General features: G+C 43.8%; 1 protein-coding gene across 1 annotated transcript in view; it reads left to right on the forward strand.

Moving 5' to 3' along the window:
- The first annotated feature begins 2,491 nt into the window (after window positions 1–2,491).
- Window positions 2,492–16,752, forward strand: part of Bnc2 (basonuclin zinc finger protein 2) — a 397,760-nt gene continuing 383,499 nt past the window's right edge. The window contains exon 1 of the mRNA XM_029476260.2: window positions 2,492–2,566. Within this exon, the coding sequence (XP_029332120.1) occupies window positions 2,564–2,566 (3 nt within the window). The 5' untranslated portion in view covers window positions 2,492–2,563. The remainder of the gene's footprint in view (window positions 2,567–16,752) is intronic.

Genomic DNA, 16,752 nt, shown 5'->3' on the forward strand with positions numbered 1-16,752 from the left:
GTAAACATCTGTGTTTTCTGGTAGTCTTAGATGACCCCCAAAGGGCTCAAGACCCACATGTTGAGGACCACTGACCTAAGATCTTGAGCCAATTGCCAAAGTCACTGGAGAAGACTATGGCTTCTGCCAATTCTGCCATCTTATTAAAGGCCGCTCTTTAGTCCAGCCCATACTCCATCTTTGTAATGACTGTTCAGAAAGGCAGGGGGACTTCGCCAGAGACATCTTACCTCAGGTAGAGTGACTGTATGCTAACATCAAGAACATTCAGTTCTGGAACCAATCAGAGGAATGTAAATTACAGGTTGCTTGATGTAGAAAAAAGAAATAGCGTGGCAAATGTAGGTGTGCAGCTAGAAACACACTGTGTGGATACAACTGTTTGGCAACTTGCTGGACTGTCACTTGTCTGAAGCAGTTAAGTGTATGAATGGGTTTGTGTGGGTAATGACTCTGAAATTAGCGGCTGGCTTTTCCCAATCTTTTCGTGATGCAGGGAAACACACTGAAACTTGGCTTCTTTCTGGAAGCTGCTTGTGATGCCCCTAGGACCTCAGAATGAACATTTGGCCACCATTATCTCTCAGGTAATCAGTTGCTACAGAATAAGAGACTATGCTCCACACCTTAATCAAATCATTTGAAGATGAGCCTACTTTGATAACATGCATTTAAACATATTGGATAAGGGTTAGATACCTATCCCGTAATTTGTCCCACAGCAAGAATAGTAACTGTCACTCATTAGAAAATAAAGAGATAAACATGTGCCTAAAATACTATAGTGTTTCCTGCATAGAATCGACAGATTGTGAAGTGACTACCAATCTGCTTTGCATGGGCCTAGAAGGAGTCAGGAATTTGAACCCAACCAGTACAAGGAACTACAGGTGCTGGTGGCCCTAATGTTTAAAAAAAAAAAAAAAAGGTTGGATCCACGTGAATAAGCTAACTCACATTCTCAGGCCAGCTGTTGCTACTTGGGATTTAGTCAGGCATGGATCCTGAAAAAAAAATTAAGCTTAACCATTGTGAATGTACATTAAACTTATGACGGTGTGTGTGTGTGTGACTGTGTCCTTAATTCCAAGTCTACATATTTTCGGAGGAATTTAATTCTGACCTCTGGATGAAATTATGCGGCTTCTCCCTCTGCTTGGGGAAAGAGAGAATGGAAGGAGGGACGAGTTTCTCTTTTCAGGAAGAAACAGTAATCAAACCTGTTGTTCAGCCAACCAAATCTTCGCAGGATTCTCTGATTTCTTAGAGCTCAAGAGTGTGCTAGAAACCTGTGCTTTCCTCCCGAGACAGATAAGCAAAAAGTTTGCTCTAGCGATGATAAATCTGCACGAGGCGGAGACGGTTTTGGCACACGGTGTACATTAGAAAGATGAGGATGATTAAGTCTCCCCCCTCCCCCCCGAATCTTGCAGCCCGACTGTGTTTTGCTTCCATTTAAGAAGTGTCCTTCAACCGCTGGCGGCTGCATGCCGAGCCTGCCGCCGGCAACCCGTGTCTTAAAGCAGGGCAACTCGGGTCGTCTGAGTGTCACCCCACACGTGTGACTGGTGTCCGTCGCGGGCGCCCGCTAGGGTGGCAGTCTCCTTCCTCTCCCCCGCCAGCTGCAGCTCCAGGCCCAGACCTAGAAGGGGAAGGAAGCCCTGGCCGCAAGCCGCCGTCTGGGCCGGCACCAAAGCCGCCGCTCCCAGAAACTTTTCGCCCCTAGCTGTGCGCAACTTTCTGCCCCGGGTCCCCGGGCGCGTCACGGTCCCCGGGCTTCCCCTGCCTTCACTCCGGCGCCGCCCAAGGCAGACCAGAGCCGGGCCGAGCGGACCGAGAGTCGGAGAAGCCCGGAGCCGAGGCGCTGCGCCGCAGTCGGAATAAAGTTCGCGCCCGGTGCTCGGCGGCGGCTCGCAGCCTTCGCTCTCCCCTCCCGGCTCCTCGCATTTTTCCCCCTTGTTGACAGCTGGGCGCTGGCCGCCACCTCCACTTCCACGCCCGCACCCCCCGGGGGGCGCCAAAGTTGTTTTTCCATCCACGGAAGAGGGGGTGTGTGTCTAGCGAGGTGGGGGTGGGGGAGGGCTAGACATCCTCCCCGAAGCCCCTAGAAAAGCTTGAGGACAACAACAAAACAGGCGGCGAACACCCTAGTCCGGACAGTTGCGCCGGGAGCAGAAACTTGTGCCGGCGCGGCCACCGGTCCCCCCCGCGCCGCCGCGCGCACCCCGCCTCGCCAGCAGCCCCCCTCCCGGACAGTCCGTTCCCTTTTTTTCTTTTCTCCCTCTGCCCGGGGAGGAGCGGGACAACTCGGAGCGCCGGCTCGAGGGAGCGAGCGCGACCCTGGGCGCGGGTGTAAATCAGTCACCTGAGCGCCGAGGGGCCGCGGCGAGGGCGCGCGCGGGCGGGTGGGGAGTGGCGCGGGCGGCGAGCGCGGCCCGGAGCGGCCGGGCGGGGGAGGGAGCAGGCCGAGCGGCGAGCTGAGGCGGCCGAGGGGCTGGTCCAGGCGCGGCCGCTAAGAGGAGACCAAGAGGCGGGGGCTGCACTTGACAACCAGCATGCCGAGATGGTAAGAAGTTTCCACCTCCTCTCCGCTTGCGTCTGCACTTGGTAGGGACAGACCCGGGCCGGACGCCCCGGGGCCGCGGCGGGCCGCGTTCTGCTCTAGCGCCGCGGCGTGAGGAGGCGGGCAGCCGGCGGCGCTCCCGAAATCCACCCCCCACTCCCCCAACTTGGCCCCAAGTTCTCGAGGCGGCTGCGGGAGGGCGAGCGGGCGGGCAGGCGGACGGGAGCGAGGGCTCCCCGCGCCTTAGGTGAGCGGCGGCCAGTCGGGGACTCTGGGGACCGGGGAGCCCTCGGGGAGGGCGCGGGACGTGGGGACCCGGGATGCACGGGGCTGCCGGGACCCGCGGCAACTTTCCCAACTTGCCGGCCTGTTGAGAGCCCTGAGCGGCGGCTGGGCATAGGTGCCGGGGCGCGGCCCGCGGCCCGCGTGGGGACCGCAGCGATGCCCGCGCGGCTGCGGAGGACACGGACGCGGACAGTCAAATCCCGCTAGACAGACACGTGTGTGCTTTCCCGAAGTGCGGTTCTGAAGCAGCCGGCCCACTGCGCTTACACGCCGACTGGACGGTGGGATTTGAGACGTGAAAGGGGGGCAGAATTTTAAAAAATACATACAGTGGTGGTGGAGCTTAGGACAAAACTAGACGGAATCTCCCGTGGGATGAGGCGAAGATTAAAACAAAACAAAACTTGTAAGTGCCAAGTGGTGGTGGAAAAGGGATGGCACAGCGCAGGGGGACTCCAGCCCTGTCCCTGGAAGGGACCGCTTCTCTGCAGCGAGGAAGCAGGCAATTAGTTCACCCAGTGATGAGCCTCACTGTCTGCTTTCGGGAAGTCATTTGTTAGAAATGGGGCTTGACCACTCTCTTTTTCTTGGAGTTCCCTACCACCCAGTGTCGCTGTTGTTAGCCCCACTTGGGGGCTCTGATACAAAGTGGGCCCTATGTACATGGGATGTATAAGAAACGGGGTGATAGCAGGTTGACATTATTTTTTCCTCTTCCCTTCCCCCTGATGTGACATCTCTTGTTTCAGAGATCAAAGTCACAACTGGAATGTAGGAGATGGTACTGTCAAATGCAGACATACACACATACAAAATGCACCCAGGACTGCGGTTACAGTAATGCTGACAGAAATTAAAGAGGTTTTGAAAGCAGCGTGCGATTTATGATGCTTCCCATTTACCCTAGAGTCAAGCTGTTGTAAAACTGATGTACAAAAGACATCATAAAATAATCCTGTGTACCCAGGATTAAAGTGGCAGAAAGTGGCCCGTTTTATTCATTTTTATGTACTTCGTGAACAGTTGTAGTTGTTGGATCCTGTGTTAATGGAGGGATCAAAACAAAGTATGAAATATATCTGCTTAGAGCTGGAGAGCTTCTTGTAACGGCATTTTACAGAACATTATTAAAGCCAGTTGCACGCCTTTTCTTCCCCTGGCCAGTATTACTATTTGTCTACAGATCTATTCCCATATACTAATCACTGAGCGGTGGCTGAGTCCATTTGTCTCCCACTGTTTTGTATTCTGCCTGTTTAGATGGTTTCGTGCACAGACACACATGCTTTAGGTGGAATTTATTTCTGACAATAAGTGTTTCTGCTCTGAAGTTTTCCTCTAGTACCAATCCTTGTCTAAGTTTGAGAGAACTTCCTTTTAAACTCTTTGGAATCATGCACACGAGAATCCTTTGTGAGCCCTTAAAGGCTCTGTATTTTATATATTTGTAGCCGTTTCATTTAAACTTGTTCAGTTTTAATGAAGTTCTGAGTTGTAGGTACTCTTTTTGTTCCCAGAGAGCAGTGGATTTAAAATCCAGATTGCTAATTACTTTACCAAAGCATAGGAATATCTTCACCTGAGGGAAGGGCTAGCAAACCTGAATCTGAACTTTGTATGGAAGATCTTTCTGGAGGCATGTCTGAAATGCCCTGACCCCCCCCCCCCCAATCCACTGAGAATATTAAGTTGGGTTTGCATGTAAAAACTTTGGGTAAGAACTAACCTCATGTGATTTTTGAAAATATCGAGGAAATATTAATAGCAATAGTGCATTGCTAATACCTGATTTTTCCTCTTCTGCCTGAGACGTAAGTTATCTGTCAGGCAGGAATATGTGATTACAGAAAGGAGCCGACAAAAGCAGGGCTGACTGTTGCTATATTAAAATGTAAGTGTTACAGTTTGAATTTTCAAGTGAGAGTTTCAGAGTTCAGTGCTTTACATAACATTTTGTCCTAATCTTGCTTGCTGTCAGGGATGTTTCATGGTTGTGCAATTGCTGCAGTCAAGAATGCCAATTTGCATTCCACGACTGTCGTTTGATTACTTTTATCTGTGAAGCTCCAAGACCGGCCCAGACCTCTCGTTTCATCTTGCCATGTCACGAGTCAATGCTGTGTCGTCTTTTCAAAAATCTGCCTGATTTAGACAAGAAAGAAAAGTACTTTCATGTTGCAGCCGCAGTCCCCTGCTAACTTGTCAGCAGCAGGATATGATTCACTTGGGCCCAGAAGAATGGAACAGAGAGGCGGGTTAGACGGTTCAATAAAGCCCACGGACAGGTAGTGTGTGACGTCCCCAGAGAGCTGCAGTTAATGAAGAACAGGTCTGCTTGGTTCTCCACGCGCTGACCTGGTGCTGTCCCCACAGTTTTCTCATTTGATCTTTCCCAGCAAATTGATCTTTTCTTGTATTTTTTTGCCTTCCAAGTTAGTCCTTGAGGGACTGAAATTAGCAGAGCAACTTAAGTTGGATAATACAGCTGTTCAGAAAAGAAGAAATTGGACACTGGCAAAAAAAAAAAAAAAAGGTGGGGGTGGGGGTGGGAGAGGAGAGAGAGCTATTCTTTTTGTTGTTCCTGGGAATATTTCCTAGATTAAGGGAGTCCAAAGTAGGTGATGACTCGAAGCTAGCGGTTTCCCTTACTTTAAATTTAGAGTTAAGCCTCAGGGCTATTTTAAATATTCTGTAAATGTTTGAAAGAAAGATGGCTTTAGCAAGGATGAAGAGTTTGATTTAGCAATGCTCATATTCACTTGTTTGGCGTGATCTGCCAGTGTAATAGTGGCTTTTATGGCTGTTGTAAGACGAACAAAACATCAATGGCATACTTCAACTATGTTATTTATAGTCATCTAAATAAGTACAATTCCCAAGTATTCAATACTGAATTGCTGAAAAGATTAAACAATAAAAAAGTCATTAACAGCATTGTGTATAAATATTATGGTGCATGAAGATTTTTTTTTTATGAATTACCATCAGTATCTTTGTTTTACATAAATTCCACAGATGCACTGTTCATAGGGTGGGCTATTCTCCCCTCTGAGGTTTTCCTTTTTAAATTTAAAGGTATACTTTTAAAATTGAGACCAGGTTACATGTTGAATTTCTTTGAAGGGGTCACATGTTGGTTTTTGAGATTAAAATTCATTTTACACAAGGTGAGTAAATCTCAGTTGAGAAAGCATGCACAGTTGATACTGGCTACAGTTTCACTATAGAGGTCTTGTACAGAAAGCTTAGGTTGAGAGCAATTAATAGTCTTAACTTGATGAATGTATAAAGGAGTGGTGTTTTCTGAATTCCTCTGCAGATGGTCTCATTTAACATCTGCATCCTGACAAGAAACAGAGTTTAAAACGGCAGTTCTCCTGCAACATCTCTTGTTGGTCAGGAGTTACATAGTATAGCTGGTTAGTAAGCTCTCTAAAGAGCTAGAGGGAGCCTCATGATTTTATTAGATATACTTATGGTTTAAAAAAAAAAGAACTCTGGCAGTCAGAATGTTGCACAATAACTGGCTTAGAGTTTAGGCTTGGAGGTGACACCACACACACACATACACACACACACACACACCACACACCCCAGTGGTGATAGCAACAGAATTTCTTTTGAGAACATTAAGGAGTCAGCTAAGTTTTCTAGGACTCTACCTTGTAGGTGATTTGAATGAGGTAAAGTGCAACCAAATATTCTAAGTGTTTGAGTATGGGTAACCACTGGGTCACTTTGTCAACTGAAGGAGTTGTTCTCATGTTGGCAGGCCCACCTTCAGACACCATCAAGAACATCTTGCTAGGCAGTCACTGAGGAGAAGGCTAGGTCACTTAGACAGCTACTTGTCTCCATAGTTGATGTTTTGAATTAGTTGTGCATACAGCTCCAGATTCTGGAGAAAATACCCTGCGAAAGAAGGGGGCTTGGTGCTGTCACCATAAACAGCAGATCGTTTTACAATTTGGCATATTATTAATCAGTAAATAAGCTACTTTTAAACGGCAGAGTTGAATGTTTTCCTATTTACTCTTTGGCACTTGTCAATCAGGCCAACCAGTACCATTTGTGATCTGTTTATATTAAATAACCAGCGATAGTGATTGATTTCCATTATTCATATACTACTTTTTAGGGGCATGACTTTGACATTTATTTACCATTTAAGTAAATCTTATATCCAGGGAGATAAACTGCCCAGATTTGTCTTCTTGCACAGTAGCTCTCATTATGTTGCTAGCCAATAAAAGTCTTTATCTGTTGCTTATTAGAGCCCTCAGTACACTCAAAAGTTCAGCTATAATTTAATTTGGGTGTTCAAAGAGCCTCCCTTGTTTTAAAACACGTTCTCAGTATGTATTCCTTTATCATTTGTTGTGAGCCTATATTCTAACTCATGAATATGCATAAGAGCAGTAGTACAGACATGCCATTTTAAAAGTTTTTGCCATAACAGAAGTGTACCATTTTCTTTAAAAAAAAAATGTATATAACAATGTAAATTCTGTCCTTTTTACTGCAATTTCCTAGACATTCTGGAGCATTTTCACTTTTCCCGTAGTAATTTAAATTGTTTAGGATTTGTTCCTCAAGGCATACAACCTTGAAGGTGTAGTGAGACGGGGGAAAGCTAAGTTTTGCAGTTAAGAGTTCTGGTTAAAGCGCTTTCACCGTCATAGCCCCTTGACATTATGATGTGTTTGTTTTGTAATTTACAAATTGCCAGAATGGTAAGTTCTTCATAGCAACTGCTGGGCAGGTTTACAGAGGCCAAGATACTTGCGGGCTTCAGTTGAAGGGGCAACAGATGACACAAGCTAAGGACCAGAACTCCAGTATCAGGGATCCTTCCACAGGGAAGGCAGGCTGTGTACTGCTAAGTGAGTCACCGCATGTGTGTCTCACCAGTGCGAATCACATCAAGCCTCGTCTTCTACAGACAGGATTTAAGACTTACCAAAATGTACTGTATTGTCTTCGAGCTGGGGGTTCATGAGTTCGCTGTCCCAGCTCTTTTGTGTGTTTAGAACAAAGATGTAACAGCCCACACAAAAACATTTTTTCTCTTATTATGACCTTAACATTTGCCAAAAGAGCCCCATACTGAAATTCCTTTTTGGTATCTTTTTTCCCCCCTTAGTCCAGAGCCAGACGTGTACCCAGACACAAAGCCTCTGTGTACAGCAAGCTGTTTTAAATATTGTGACTCGGCACTGTGCTGTCCTTTCTCTGCTTGAGCCAAGGATCTCTGCTCAGTGTCTGTGGATTACCAAGCTCCTTCTTTATTGTATGTCTTGTCAGCTATTCCTATTCATTTAACCTTTCATTAGTGTCTGTGCAGCTTCACTGTCTGCAAAGGCAAGGAGAACCCGAAAGGCCCCACTGTCACAGTTATTAGATTTCTTCGTTACATCCCAGCAACCACAAAGAAGTAAGAGTGGAGACTATTGTCGTGCATGCTGCTGTCCTGGGGTGCAGCTCTTCTGTGCATGTCAAGGACATGTGCCACATGTTGATATGCGTCCCAGGAATAAATGCGCAACATGGGGGATAGGCTGACAGAGGCAGTAATGAGCTTTGTAGGAGTTATTTCGAAGACTAACAGTTAGTGAAGGAATTTTGCTTAACCGGCCAAGGAGATAGACGGAGTTGAGAGTTGCCAAGATCTGCCTGTGTGGAGCTTGTCAGTCACATTGTTTTCATCTAAACCTCATTTGAGGGGAAAATTGAATACCTTTGACAGGAATGAAAGTCGTCTTTACTCCTTTAATCTTAGAGGGAGGGGGGAAATGTTATTTCTGATGACTATTATGGTGCATTATAACTAATTTTGTATCAACTATGATATGTGAATGATTATGTTACTGTGTCTCTTAATTTTTACACACTGCAAGATCATGAAAAAATGTTTTAATAGGCATGTGTATGTTTTATAAATCTATTTTTAAAAATGGAGTACATGACTCTTCTTGTACTCCTGCTTTGCTGTGGCTCTTCATGTCACAGTGTGGCTCTTCATGTCACAGTGTGGCTCTTCATGTCACAGTGTGGCTATCACCTGGTTTTTATACATGTGTTTTCATGGTTGCTGTAATGTGGAGAAGAGGAATGGTTACGGGTCATTTCCACATAATAATAGAGACAAATAGTTGAAGATTTAGAATGGAAAAGGTTTCATTTTTAAGCATCGTAATGAACTCTCAGAGCTGGGAAGGGAGCTCAGTTGGTAGAGCGCCTCCCATGTTAGCATGAAGACTTGACCTGACTCCACAGCATGTACAAAGGGCCCAACATGGTGCCCTACACTGCTGCTCTCCGTGCTGGGAAGGCAGTGACAGGCAGGTCCCTGAGGTGCACTGGCCACCCACCATAGCCTCATTGGTGAGTTCCAGGCCAGTGAGAAGAAAGCAGGGAACAGCAATGAATGCCTTTGGTTCTGGTGTCGAATCTTTACCCGCTCAGTGTTTGGGGATGTCTACCTTGGAAAGCAGTTGTTAAAGTGAGCATACAATGTAACAGATCCTTCCGTTAAGGCTTTTCAGTGTATACACTTCTTTCTACAGGCAGTTATGGCATGGCCTGTTCATCCCTAGTAACCAAACAACCAGTTTGGTAATCTCTAAGGCTGTCTCCCCGCAAGTGCTTGATGATAGAAACGATAGTGCTTTGCTTTAGTTTTAACTACTTTATCGTGAGATGCCTCACATACCATGCAATCATCATTTAAATTGTACATTAATAATTATAGGATACCCAGTTTCTTTTACCTTCATCAATTTATGGATTTTTTTTATTATTATGGGTAATGCTGCTGAGAACTTTCCTTGGGAGAAGGTCAGACGTTTTATAACCCTTGGGTATACACCTATAAGAAGAATTGTTGGATCATGTGGCCTTTTTTGTTTTCCATTTCAGTTGTCTTCAAACAAACAAACCAAAACCAAAAACCAAAAAAAAAAAAAAAAAAAAAAACCTCTTGTGATCTTAAAAAATACCATGTGTGGTAAAAGTTAGGTCTATATGTCCCATGGTGCATGTTGCTTCTCTCTTTTACCAAGTAGGTTTCAGGGGTTGAAGTCAAGTTCTCAAGCTTGGTGGCAAACACCTTTACCTGCTGAGGCATTCGTTTGCCCTAGGTTGCCGTTTTATAGTTGAGGTCTAAAAGCTGTTGATACAGTCTGGTTGCAGTCCTTAATCTAACTCAAGATTTGCAAATGCTTGCTCCCATTCACTGAGCTGTCTTTTTACTTTTTTGATGTCCTTTGAAACAATTAAAACATTTTTTTTTGAAAGGAGTTTTAAGAATGTTTTTTTTTCCCAGCCAAGATTTTATTGCATGTTAAATAGTAACAACTCAATTCAAGAGCAACAGTGACCCTCAGAAAAGTTCCTAGCACTGTCATCTATTAGGGTAAGATGAGACCTTTTAAATTTTGATGAAGTCCAATGTGCATAATATTTTCCTTGTTCTCATTTTTGGTATGTTGTCAAAAATAAAACTAACCAACCAGAAAAGCAAAAACCAAACCCCAAACCATGGTCTCACTCAATGTCATGAAGATTTATGCCTGGGTTTCTTTCCCTGCTTCTTTCTGTCCTTCTGGATAACGCTATGATGTAGGATTGCTAGATCATAACATGTGTAGATCATACCTTTTGTAATTTGAGAAATTGTCCTTGGTGGGGGGCATGGGTAACATTTGTACCATTTCATGCTCTTGCCAAGAGTGTCTGAGTGTTGCACTCCACATTATCACCAATACCTATTGTTATTTTATGATAGTTACAGGGAGGGATATGACGATAACAACTGCAAGGTGGCATATCCCTGTGTGGTTTTGTTGTCTCCGCTGGCCTTGAACCCTAGGGATGGAGTGATGCTCCTCTTTAGCCTCCAGCCTCCAGTACTGATATTTTATCAAGAGCCTCACAAGGGTGAGGCAGTCACTCTGCCACTGAGCTGGAGTGTATATCCAACTCCTGTGTTTTATTTCCAGACCAAGTCTTACTAAGTTGCCCAGGCTGGCCTTAGACTCATGGATTTCCCATCCTTCTGCCTCAGTATCTCTAGTAGCAGTTACGGACCTGAGCTAGCCCTAGCTTCTGTGTATCCTCTAACCTCAGCTCTCTTGTGGTGGGTGTGATAGGTAGACACACAACTCTCTTTGGCATTTTGTCCATTTTAAGATTGGGTTACATAGGTTTTTCTAATTTTTGAGTTTTAGGAGTTCTTTATACATTCTGGATATTACTTTCATATCAGAAATTTACTTTACAAATATTTCCCTCTCATTCCTTGGGTTATCTCTCATTCTCTTTGCTTCTTTTGCCTTGGCTGTATAGGAGCTTTTAAGTTTTATGTAGCTCCATGTGTCTGGTCTTGCTTTCTTTGCCTTCAGTGGTTTACATTTAAAGCTTAGATTTATCTGATCCCTAAAAGAGTAAAGGCTACGTGGAGAAAGAACATTCTATTGTTTAGGGGTGGGGGTGGGGGGGAAACCAGCTAACAACTCTTGGTGGTTCTCCAGGGGACAAGAAATATGTCATTCAGTAGCCAGAAGATGATAGGTGCTGGTTCCCTGTGAAACAGCTTGGTTTACTTTGATGTTGCTTAATTCTCATTGAGTTTAAAAGCAAGCTAGGTGTTCTGTATGATAACAGACACACTTCATGCCCTGGAGGGTGGAATTAAGTACCTAGAAATAATTGTTTTTGGTTTTATAAATACCTCAAAAGGAAAGGAGGAAAAAACATTATTGAGAAAATTTGTCTTCTAGACATTCCATCATGAACAAAACATCACCAACAGAGATAAAACTGAAAATTGTTTTATGATACCCAAACCTAAAATAACCGGCTCAGTTAAGTTTTAAGTAAATACTATGTTCAAATCTGGCGCGATGTGTTTGCAAACAGCTTGCTCTCCAGTCTACCAGGTGTACTTTTCAAAGCCTCCCGCCACCGAGTCAGAGAAGCCTGTGAGCAGGGAAAAGGGAACTTAATTCAGAGGCAGCGGTGTTAGAACATTGCTGAGTTAAAAGGAGTATTTTAAAGAAAATGTCTGATTTTCTTTTCATTCATACTAATAAAACCTGTATTCATTTCTATTTAAATAATTGCTTTTCCAGTATCCTGATGGGCCATTCTTACTTAATTGCTTTGCCTGTTTTTGGCTTTCTGCCAGTTATTTTAGACAAAGTTTCATTATTATTTGGCATCAGCTATTAATTAGGTGGCCAAGTGGTCACGTTCATATTCGGAGAGAATGTGGGGTTTTTCCCCCTCACAAGTGTTTGCACATGAAAACAGTAATTAGCCAATTTAAAACAATACCTCATGACATAATTTGAGGATTAACTTTCTTCCCTATGGATATTCTGTAATGAATTTAAAATAATTTATAAAATTGGAATGACAAAATTTTTTGTACCTGTCAGATACATGACCTTTGATTATATATATTTTTTCTTTTCCTGGGGATTGGACTGAGGCCTCTCATGTGAGAGATAAGTACTTTATACTGACCCACATCAAATTTCATAATTTGTTTTCATTGGACAAGCAGTGTTACATTTCTGTTCTTGGTGTGTCTTGTCATGTCCATATTGGATTAAGAAAGTTATGTGTAATTATGGACTGATATCATATCCGAGGACATAAAGAATGTCACTAACTAGAATGGTAAATTATGCAAAGAAAGACCCCTCAACTCCCTGTCCCAAGACTTCTGATCCTTTTTATTCTGTAATTAGCAGATTAGAGAAGTTTACTCTATCAGCACCTGCCATGTTTGCATCCAGAAATATAGTAGGAAAGTTAAAAGTTTTCTCTCATTCAAAATGATTGGAATAAAACATCAGATTTCTTTGAAAACAGTCTCACTCCAGGGCATATAAATATAATTAACAATGGAATTTGCTTTTAATCTCAGCAGTTCTGCCAGGTCTCAAGCCAAGTTTAAACGTCATCACTAGTGTCTAGTGCAAGAGTTCAATTCATTTCTCAGAGGGTGCACTTCTTAAACATTCTTCATATCTTAGAGATGAGTTCTGTATCCTTATTTCTTAGGTGGTTGGTACCTTACTCTAAAGAAAGGGACAGCAAACCCATTGTAGCCAGTAAATGCCACTTGTTTTCTGGTGTCCTCTTAGTGGCTTCAATGAACCCTTGGGGCAGTGAGTCTCCTGATGCTTTAATGCTGGAGCTTGGGAGGCAGAGGCAGAGGATCTCTGTAAATTTGAGGCCAGCCTGATCTATAGAGGGAGTTCCAGGATAACCAAGGCTATATATATAGAGAAACCCTGTCTGGAGAAACAAACAAAAAGAAAGTTATCATAGGAAAGACTTAGAGCTGTTTATTGGTCATTGATCACGGTAGCACCTGTGATCACAGTGGCAGACAGTTTGTATGAGTGTGTACAAATGTGTGGCACGAGTGTCCTTGAGAAGCTGGGAAGTGTTCCTGTGGTCCCAGCTACCTGAAGATTGATGTGGGAAGATGACTTGTGCCTGGGAGTTGGGTAAGAGAAAGAGAAATAGAAATAAATAGAGACTGGGTGGACAAATAAAAGTATTTTTATTCATGACATAGATCAATAATGAGTAGATCACCAAATGTTTTAGTAGTATTATGAAGTTGTATATCTAAAGTACTGATATGACAGTATTATAAATCTTTTTTTTTTTTTTCCATGCTTGGTACCAAACCCAGAGTGGCATGGGACTGGGACAAGCATTCTATTCCTCTCAGAATATAAGAGCTGTCAGTTGGATGTCTGTTTGCTCTATGTAGAATAGCTCGCTGGGGGTTTTACATGACATGAGACCTTAGACTGGTGGTTCTCAGCCTGAGTGTCATGATCCCTCTGGGGGTCAAACAACCCTTTCACAGGGGTCACATATCAGAAACCCACACATCAGGTATGTATATTACAGCTCATAACAAGGAAGAGTGAACTGGAACATGAAGGGTCTGGTGGAGGGAGGATGGAGGGTCCTGGGAGAGAGAGCTGTAAATGGGTGGCATTACAAGGGTGAGGTAGAAACCTAGTGCAGTAGAAACTCCAAGGAACCTACAAGGATGACCCTGGCTAAGACTCCTAGGGACACAGAGCCTGAAGCAGCTGTCTTCTGTAACCAGGCAAAGCTTTTCAGTAGAGGGAGTGGGACATCAACCCGCCACAAAATGTCAATGTATTATTTAATCTTACCTGTAAGGTGGCACAGTACTTGTGGGTATGGCCAACCAATCACTCTCCATCTTGAGGCCCATGCTATGAGAGGAAGCCCACCCCCCTTACACTGCCTGGAGGACCAGGAACAGAGACTGGATAGGATGGAACTAAACATGAATGGGCAATGAAATGATTTTTAAGGATACGCGTAGACCAGAACCTGGAGCCTAGCATAACTATCACCAGAAAGTCTTTATCCAGCAACTGATGCAGAGTCCCACAGCCAAATGTTAGACTGGACTCAGGAATCCTGAGGAAGATGGGGAGCGTAGGAGCCAGAGGTGTCTCGAACACCCCCAAGAAAAACCAGAGTCAACTAACCAGGGCTCATCAAGGGCTCATGGAGACTGAAGTGTTTGGAATCAGAGAGCCTTCATGGGTCTGACCTAGACTCTCTGCATGTGTTCTATGGGTGTATAGGTTGATCTTGTGAGAAGTTGGCTTTGACACTTTTGCCTGCTTTTGGGACCCATTTTTCTCCTACTGGGTTGCCTTGTCCTGCCTAAAATGAAGGGAGGTGCATAGTCTTTTTGTGTGTTAGTATCCCTGGGAGGTCTGTAGTGGAGGAAAGGATCTAGGGGTGAGGGGAGGTTGGGGGGGGGGGAAGACTTGGAGGACAGGAGGGAAGGGAAACTGAGTTAGGGATATAATTGTATGAAAGAATGAAAATATAAAAATGTACACTAGCAAAAATTTTTATAAATTAGGAATGAAAATAATTTTATAGTTGGGCGTCAGCACAATTAAGAGGTGCTATATTAAAAGGTGGCAGCATTAGGAAGGTTGAAAACCACCGCCTTAGACAGTTGTGTACTGATTGATTAAAATAAGAAAAGCTCTTAAACTTTGTGAGGTTTTTATGATTAAGTTCTACTTCCTGCCCAGATGTGTGAGTTCTAGTTGCTTTGTTTTGCAAAGTAGAACTTAACTTTTACTATGCATTTTTAGTCTTGTTTTGTTTTGAGACAGAGTAGGGTGGGGTCTGAGTGGGCAGGGGTGCAGGTGAGGGGTGCTGTATCTCAGGCTGGCTACAAAGTTGCTATGTAGCCAAGACTGGCTTAGGTTTCCTGACCCTTGTTGTCTACTGCAGTATGAACACGACCACTTCAGGCTGCATTTCCTTTTTTTTTTTTTTTATTTTAGAAGGTAAAATTTGTCAAACTTCGGAGTTTTTATGATATAAAAAATTTGGTGTTCAAGTTCTTATGTGTAAATTAGAAGCTATAACCCTAAAATTAAGCAACACAAAATTCAGTACAGGATAAATACAATTAAAGAATAACCAAAGTGTAAAAACAGCCTTTGGTCTTCTATGCTACACCTAGAAAAACAATTTTTTCAATGTTGTTTTCAAAGCAACCTTTCCTTTACTAGCTTATCTTTATTTTTTTTCCACTGACTGAGAGGTAGGAGTAACACACAGCACACACATGTACACTCACACACGCACAACTTTATGCATGTTTGTGTGGGAGTAAGAGGCATCCATACCTGTGGATGTGAGGGGTAAGAGTAGAGTGTGTGTGTGGTACACACACAGGGCTGTGTGATTATTTTCAGTCCTCACATTCACCTGTGTGTGTGTATGTGTGTGTATATACGTGTACACACACACACACCACACACACACACACACACGCACATACAGAGGAACAGGTGTAAAACAGTATATCCTATGCGGGCAAACATTTCTGTGTTCCTGTAGATGGACTTGACATGTCCTTTGCAGCCTGATTTAGGTCCGTATCAAATTCTCCATTTGTTGCTTTGGAATTTGATCAGAGAACATTACGGATGGGCATGGGAGTCTTGAGTGCTTTCTGTCAGATAGGGAGAGATTTGATTGTGTTGATTCTAGGGTGACTCTGGCCCCTCTTCTAGGCTGAGCACCTAGGTAAAGAATCCCAGCAGCCTTACCCCTTGCTTTTTTTCTGCCTTCCATTTCTGCATAGCTTAACATCTCCCTTATCTTTATATACATATTAATATTCCCAAGCAGGTGTCCAGGAAGCTCCTTACAGAAGTGGCTGCATCCGTTCCGTTTTTTTGAGGGGTTTGATGAGAATAGCAGTGCTCACCTTACTCATTTAAATTTCTTGGGGAATGTTGCATGCTGCGTCCTTATGTGTCGCATGGTGTTAATGTGGGGTATAGGTGACCATGGAGATGGGCCAGAGGTGAAGACTGCAGGCTGAGAGAAGAAGCTACATCCTTTAAAGAAAGGGCTTGGGTCTAGTTACAAAATACTGGAGAAAGCCATCTACCTCAAAACCATGATGTGACACTGACCTAATAGGAAGAAGAGTGAATTGGTTTTGGTATTGGTGTGAGCTGTGTTCCCCTTTTGTTTTATGCTTCTCTTTTCTCTTAAGTTTGGGCCAATATTAGATACTTAATAAAGATACTTAATAGTGTTACATACTGTGTGATATCTGGCTTCCAATGCACTGTTCATGATGAACAAGAGATCAAAAAGTGAAGGCCACATTCTCTATCATTTGAGACCAGTACTGACTTTTCAGTGATGTTTATTTTGAGTTTTCAGCCCTTTGTTCGTTCATGAACACTTTATGGAGACAGACTTGTTACGAGATGAGAAGGTATAAAGATAGTAAGACACTCAACATCCACTTGATAGCAACCAGTAGGACAGAAGTTGGTGGGGCC

The sequence above is a fragment of the Mus caroli genome, unplaced genomic scaffold (assembly GCF_978045245.1).
Source record: "Mus caroli unplaced genomic scaffold, Mus_caroli_1 scaffold_6, whole genome shotgun sequence".
In the NCBI taxonomy this organism is placed as follows: domain Eukaryota; kingdom Metazoa; phylum Chordata; class Mammalia; order Rodentia; family Muridae; genus Mus; species Mus caroli.